Source organism: Phaseolus vulgaris, chromosome 11 (assembly GCF_051622355.1).
Source record: "Phaseolus vulgaris cultivar YP4 chromosome 11, ASM5162235v1, whole genome shotgun sequence".
Taxonomy (NCBI): Eukaryota; Viridiplantae; Streptophyta; class Magnoliopsida; order Fabales; family Fabaceae; genus Phaseolus; species Phaseolus vulgaris.
This window is the reverse complement of record NC_143508.1, coordinates 31,021,259-31,028,791: the sequence shown is the minus strand read 5'-3', so window position 1 is coordinate 31,028,791 and position 7,533 is coordinate 31,021,259. Positions and strand designations below refer to the sequence as shown.

The following is a 7,533-nucleotide window of genomic DNA, read 5'->3' as shown; positions in this document are numbered from 1 at the left end:
GGGTGGCATCCTTGGCCGGATGGCCACGGAGTTCACCTGATGGACAACACGTAGGTGCTTCTTCCGCGCATTATTCGAGCTCCCACCCGCGGCATATCCACCGACGATGGTGTTTATGACTTCACGACCTCTTCTGCAGTTGTCTTTGGGAGGATCGTCCCTCCTCCCACGGTGTTCTCGATGGCGATTATCCTCCCTCGGGTGTGGTCTCTCTTCCTTGGTGCTTCCTCCTTGCAAGAGGAACGCCTGGTGGTGCGGCCGCCCTGCACAAAGGGCGCAAGTGCCCTGCCTAAATCAACTCCTCTATTTTGTCTTTCAAGGCTTGGCACTCCTCGGTCGAATGACCGGTGTTCTTATGATACCGACATTTCATGCTACGGTTGGTGTTATCAGGACTCAGAGCCCTTCTGGATGGCGGGATCAGCTCTGCGCTAAGGGCTTCCTGCAATATTTTCCCTCTATCGGTGTTGAGGGGTGTGTATTGTGAGAACCGAGGCCCACGATTGTCTCATTTGGAATCGTCTCGTCCAAACCCAGACCTTCCTTGTCGCTCCTTCTCATCCTTCTTCTCGCCGCTTGCTTTTGCCCGAGCCTGGTTCCTGAACTCGCGCAGCTCTTCCAACTACATGAACTTAGCGGCTGGACGCCTAAGTTCGTCCAAGCTTGTCGCAGGCTGCATGCACAAGCTGTCTGCGAAAGGACTCGGTCGGAGAGCAGTCAGCATATGATGCATAGGCACCTCGGGACTGAGGTTCCGAATACTCATAGCGACCTTCCCAAAACGGTTGATCAACTTTCTCAGGGATTCTCCCTTCTCTTGGCGGATGCTGACCAGAGCAATGGACGTTAGGTGATGGGGTCGGCTCGTTGCGAACTGGACATCGAACTTGGCCACCAACGTTTCAAAACAATCCACTAAGTTCAGAAGGAGCTTTGTGAACCAGCTCAAAGCTCCTCCCTTCAAAGAAGTTGGGAAGACTCGGCATTGGAACGCGTCATCGGTCGTATATAGACTCATGTGAGTGGTATACGCATTCATGTGCTCATCGGGATCAATCCTCCCATCATATCGATCTCTATTGAATCCCTTCCACTTGTCTGGTAGAGGAGCCTCCATGACAAAGTTAGTGAGAGGGTGACGACGGTCGGTCACAACAGTATCGGTCATGTTCATCGCCTTGTTGGGGTGGGACTCACCATCCATCTCCAGGGTGAGGTTTTTTTCCTCGGCTCCCTCTCGGTCTGAGGCCGGCAGCGGTGGCAAAGGATCTGCCAACCTGGTTCATCGGGACAAGGGACGGTCCTCCTTCTACCAACTTCTTAATTTCTTGGTTTTCCTTTCGGAGGTTCTTGATTTCTTCTTCATTCTTCATCTCTATCAGTTCCTTCTGGAGAGCCAACATCATTGCTGTTTGGTCTACCTTTGACATCCTTTTGCTAGCCATGCTATGGGTTGATACCATCTACTGATGCTTCCTCTCACTATTCTCTCGGCCCCATGGTGGGCGCCAATTGTTCTCCAACGGGTTTGGGTTCTAGAGAACGATTGATCCTGCCTCCACCTTCAGTTGGTCACTAATGCTCTAAGCTCTCTACTACGCCTTCCTCCTCTCGGTCGTCGTCTGGCTCCACAGGCGAGGATGGTACCTGTAGAAGGCACTCCAACACTCAAGTCAGTCGGGGTGTTAGCACTCGGGTGTTAGAGTACTATAGATAATGACATACCTTTCTCCTTGAAATGTGTGCTATTTTTATTACCTTAATGGGCCTTCATTGGTGGGTCGGATTAGGAGGTTGGTCCATGTTTATGGTTGCATTAAACAACTCTTGACTATGGATTAACCCTGCTAACTTAGTAAACCCTTGGCTCGTCACCAAGGATCGGTCGGTCACGTGACTTCATGTGATCCTATCACCATGGTTAGGTGGTTAACTGGTCCAAGTGCTGGCCGACTTACTGAGTCGTCCGGTCGTACCGGTACACTTTACATCCTTTATGTTTTGGTATTTGTCAGTTTTGATACATAATGTTTTTATTTTTTTTAATTTTGTTAGGTGCAAGTTTTCATCCTTTATGTTTTGGTATTTGTCAGCTTTGATACATAATGTTCTCAAATGGGATTGGAACCAAGAGAATGATTTGAACCACTCTTGGGTCGTTCGGTTGATTTGAACCTCACTCCTTCCTCTCAGCTGAACTCCCACGCTCTCGCTCTCACACACTCCTCCTCCTCGCTAGCTCTGAACTCGGATAGTACCTGCAAAAGGTACTCCGATACTCAAGTCAGATTTCAGCACTTGACACTTAGTATTTAGGATTAGATGATTGTGTACCCGATCCTTTGGGATTTATGCTAATTTATATGATTATTGTGGGTCCTTTGTCGTTATTGGGCCTAATAAAAAAAGATTAACAAGCGTTGGGTCATTAATCAGTTTCGCTGTTTGTCTGGACCAGGTGTCGAGTCAAACGCTCGGTCGTGCAGATCCTACTCGTACACTTGCTCCATAGGCTCAAGGATGCTCAATCCGAAGAGTCTTTATCTGAGGTCGTTGTGATGGTTGGGCTTCCTGCTCTTTGTCTGAACATAGAAATTCCAGACTTAGCTTTAATGTCACCAGAAATTAGAAAAAATCTCTGTAGAAAATTTTCCTCCACATCCTTCCATCTAGTTAGGCTCTGATTAAGATGTGATTTACGTCACTCATTTGCTTTCCTTGCCAAAGAAAAGGGAAATAAGCGCATATACACACTCTCCAAATCACCTGACTAAAAACCCATAGTTCCCACCAATTCATAAAATGTAGCCAAGTGTGTGTTGGGATCCTCATGGTTCATCGCTATGAATTGATTGGTACTAATGAGGGTGAGGAACGCTGGCTTCATCTCTAAGGCCCTTGTTCTTTTCGGTTGACTTGGTCGCTGATAGACTTTTGTAGGTGAGCTTGGACTCCGTCTGCCTCGTGGTGGAACTCGTGCTTTCCTTAATGTATAGATGTTGTTCCTGTTAAGACAGAGGGAGCCCTGACGATCGATAGCACTCCAACGGTCAAGTCAGTACAGGGCTATAATAAACAGGAATTATCTAATTTAATGCTTAGTAAAGTGTTAGCCAAGCGTTAGAAACAGCCCACTGTAACCAGGGATCTTGAGTCCCTTTTATAGAGTGTCGCTAGGTTACCTCTTGCGATAGCAACTTTTGTTACGAGAATCTTATCTCGAGTAAGGACATATTCAATGGGAGAAGATCCTGCTTCAGTTTGTATAATCTTAATAGCACAAATGCGCAGAATCTTATCTCCTAGGAGTGTATCAAATCTTAACAGAATAACCACCTGGATACCCACTTGGGTATCGTTCCCCATGATCAAATCTGTTTTAAAGCCTATTTACATGCTTTTACGTGCTACTGTACCATGCATATGCCATTACGTATCATGTATGCCAATGTGCTATTAAACCCTAGCGCACTTGGGCTTAAGTTGACAGAGTACGTTTTACTTATACTAGACCCAAATGCACTATATGCACCCTTAGGCCCATTTAACACACTTTCAGACCTACCACGCCTTATATGCGAAGGATTATACCAATGCATGAACGAGAGATAATATGGACATACTTGAGCCCAAACATGTAGCCCCTTGTTCTCGACCCAAGGACCGAGCTGGTCTGCTTGTTGCAGGCGCCGATGTTCAATCTCCGAGAACTGAGCTCTACGCGCCCTGGTCCATTACATAAGCCCCCTAGTCTCAAGCTGAACTTGTTTCAGTGAAGAGATTAAGTTGCTCGCCCACGACGACCTGCATGTCTTGTGAATTGCGCGCCGCACATAGTGCTTTGAGGTGACGTCTCACCATACTCCATTGTAAGCGTACATGTGGCCACATCAACGGCTAGAACGCATTGCCGCTTACGCTTCCTTGTAATCAGCTTAATTGTGTAACCTTCAAAACAATGTGTAACACTTTGTACATATATGCTCAATCTATTTATGTTATTATGCTTTCCCTTTACATGGCTCTACTAGCATATTGATAATGCATGCTCTTTAATAGACATGACTACCATGGCCTAGCCCACTAATGCATGTAAAGACTTCACGCCTAAGTAAAACGAACATCATGATTAAATCTGATTAACATGACAAAAGTGATTCGTTATGCGTCTCAAGTAATGGACATAACCAATTATCTTTAACAGGATAATCATTCTAATTCAATGTAATAAATTACCGTGCACAGTCATCCCCGAGATGACTTGTACCTGATGGTTGTAGTGGATGTTCCCACCTCACCTGTCCTGTTCCAGACTTAAGCCAAGCCAAGGCGAGCTATAATTTAGGGGTACCCCACACATCCCTCTAGGATGGCTTATTGGGGTGTTGACTGTCCCTTTAGGTCATGTTCCAAGTGTTTCTTGTGCTGAACTGGGTTACTCCGTACCCATTACTCGCATTCCCAGGGTGTGGAGTCTTTACCAAGACAAACTGATGCCCCTGGTGGAAACAATTCCAGTTACAAATTTCTTTCACATGCCCGAGCTTAGTATTCCGTTGAGACAGGGTCATTTTCCTGGTCCATAGTTCAAGCCCAAAACGACGGCGAGCTACAATCAGGGGCACCCACGCTCGAAATTTTGCTCAGCGGAAGGTCCGTGCACCTAAGTTGCTATGTACCTGTTCAATGGCTCAAATCACAATGATGGCGAGCTACAACTTGAAAGTCGCTATGTACCTGTTCAAGTGCTCGAGCCACAAAGGTGGCGAGCTGCGATCAGGGGTTCCCATGTTCAGATTGTCTCTGAGCCAAAGGGCACCGCACCTGAGTTGCAATGTCCCTATTCGAGGGTTATGGCCACAGTGGTGGCGAGTTGCGATCAGCGGTGCCCATGTCCAGATTGTCTCTAAGCCAAGGGTCAACGCACCTGAGTCAAAATGTACTTGCAAGATTCCATACTTTAAGTGTTCCCAAAGGGAAAAAATACCTTTTCTTATTGAAACACACAGGGCGCTTTTGTGGATATCTTTCCAGCCAAGTCGCCATCCTACATGTCAACAGTATAATGACAAAACATATTTCATAAATCATTCTCCATTGGGTGACCTCGTTAAAAAACCCTTGTAAGGGAAAAAGGGTGTCCCCTTCAATGTTTTAAAGGACAATGTACATCAATTAATGTAAAACTCGAGATCGGCTATCAGTGGCGATCTCCACACATGAGTCTTCTTCAACTTCTAGGGGTCTAGTGGTGACCACAAACACCCCTCGTCTGTTCTTCAAACTGTTTTCATAGCACTTGCGTGCCGCCTTATGGTCAGACTTGATCACAATTACGCCTCCCTCGGGGGAGGGTAATTTCATCTTCATGTGCCTCGATGAGGCCACAGCGCCCAACCTGTTTATAGCAGGTCTGCTTAGAAGGATGTTGTATGCTGACACGACGTTAACCACCAAGTACTTTATATTAATAGTACAGGAGGAGGTGTCGTCGGTGAAGGTTGTCCTCAACTCCACATGCCCCCTCACTTCCACCTGATTGCCTGCAAAACCATACAGACAGTCGTTGTACGGTCTCAGTCGATCTGGTGACAACTGTAGTTTTATGAATGTTGACCAAAATATCACATCTGCTGAGCTCCCTTGGTCAACGAGAACCCGATGTACCCTTCTCCCTACAATGACCATTGAGATCACCATGGGATCATTATCATGGGGGACCACGTCCCTCAAGTTGGTATGAGTGAAGCACAGGTCGAGCTCGGCGGGCTGATCAGACGCCCAGACCCCCACTATCATTACCTCCCTTGCATATTTCTTCCGCTGGGAAGCGGTGCAACCTCCTCCGTAAAATCCTCCAGAGATGGTGTTGATTTCGCCAAGGATAGGCACCTCGTGCCTCTGCTCCTTCGATGGTGACTCTAGCTTTGATTCCTCCTTACCTCCCACCAAATAATCTTGCAGGAGGCCTACCTTCATCACCCCTGACAACTGATATCCAAGGACTATGCAATTTTCCTCATCGTGCCCAAAGGCCTTGTGGAACTTGCACCAAGTATTTTTACCTAGCCCCAAAACCTTGTCAGTTTTTGGGGGAAACGTCAGTTTGCTCACTATGTTGGGCATGGTGAGCAACTCCTTATATGACACCTTGAACTTGGGTCAATATGGTAGGTCGTCTATTGACTTTCACCTAGACTGGTTCTTTTTTGACTCGTAAGGCGTCTGCCGCGCCGACGACTTCTTCTCTGTTGCAGTTTCGTGTACCCTCATGGGTTGGGTACGAATTCCATCGCGTGGCTTGTATTGCCCAGCACCCGCGTTCCCGCACTTCGATGTCACAGTTTCCTCTACGGCGATATGGACAATAGCTTGTTGCCTGATCTCACTGAAAGTCCTTGGTCAACTCCTTATCAAAGAATCGTCGAATGGTCCTTATGTGGCCATTTGGGAGGCCAATGAACCAGCGCAGCTCGATACCCATAAACGTTCCCATGAGTAACTTATAGTGCATAACTTACGTGCCTCCCGAAATCATCATTTGGGCATGGAAAGTCGTGAGATGAGCCACTGGATCTTCTATACATGTGAACGTAATTTTAGGAGTCACGAATTTCGTTGGGACCACGACCTCCATGATTGCCTGCGAGAAGGGCATTGGATAGGTCCTAGCTTGGGCAGGCTGGATCTGCTCTCCCATGGAGCGTTCTCCCAAACGTTGTAAATCCCTACGCAACTCCTCGTTGGTTTTGCGTAACTCGTCATTGGTGACACGCGAAGCGTCCATCTCGATCTAGAATTTTTCTTCCACTAGGGTATCGTTCCCCAGGATCAAATCTGTTTTAAAGCACATTTACATGCTTTTACGTGTTACTGTACCATGCATATGCCATTACGTATCCTGTATGCCAATGTTCTATTAAACCCTAGCGCACTTGGGCTTAAGTTGATAGAGTACGTTTTACTTATACTAGACCCAAATGCACTATATGCACACACTTTCAGACCTACCACGCCTTATATGCGAAAGATTATACCAATGCGTAAACGAGAGATAATATGGACATACATGAGCCCAAACATGTAGCCCCTTGTTCTCGACCCAACGACCGAGCTGGCTTGTTGCAGGTGCCAATGTCTGATCTCCGAGAACTGAGCTCTACGCACTCTGGTCCATTACAACCCTATTAGTAGTAGGTATTGTCATCCTAGAAAAGTGTCTAGGCCTTTGATGTATGGCGTAGTCTCCAAGAGTCCTCCTAGGAGGTGGTGCTTCCTCCTCAACCATGATGTTCTCCTCATGAAAAATGCTAAGGTTGCATCAAGAGGTTTTAATAAAAATAAGTTACAATGGAAAATTAGGACAGAAGCCCGAAAGGATACAACACATGGTAAATTCGTATCCAATTTGGAAGGAACATTTTGAGTTACTGAAAACTTGGTAAATGGAGCATATTGACTTGAGTAACTTAGTGAAAAGCAAATACCACGTACTTCGAATGCTAGTCATTCGAAACATTACTTTACTTGAAA

The 7,533-nt window shown here is 46.4% G+C and overlaps 2 protein-coding genes across 2 annotated transcripts; both read right to left on the bottom strand.

Annotated features, from left to right (window-relative positions):
* Positions 1 to 622: 622 nt before the first annotated feature.
* On the bottom strand, positions 623 to 1,204 carry LOC150023169 (uncharacterized). Its single transcript, XM_090297749.1, has one exon. It carries the CDS (start codon positions 1,202 to 1,204, stop codon positions 623 to 625), a length of 582 nt encoding a protein of 193 aa, XP_090153875.1.
* Positions 1,205 to 5,175: 3,971 nt separating this feature from the next.
* LOC150023168 (uncharacterized) lies at positions 5,176 to 6,126 on the bottom strand. The gene has a single exon (XM_090297748.1). It carries the CDS (start codon positions 6,124 to 6,126, stop codon positions 5,176 to 5,178), a length of 951 nt encoding a protein of 316 aa, XP_090153874.1.
* Between the last annotated feature and the right edge of the window lie 1,407 nt (positions 6,127 to 7,533).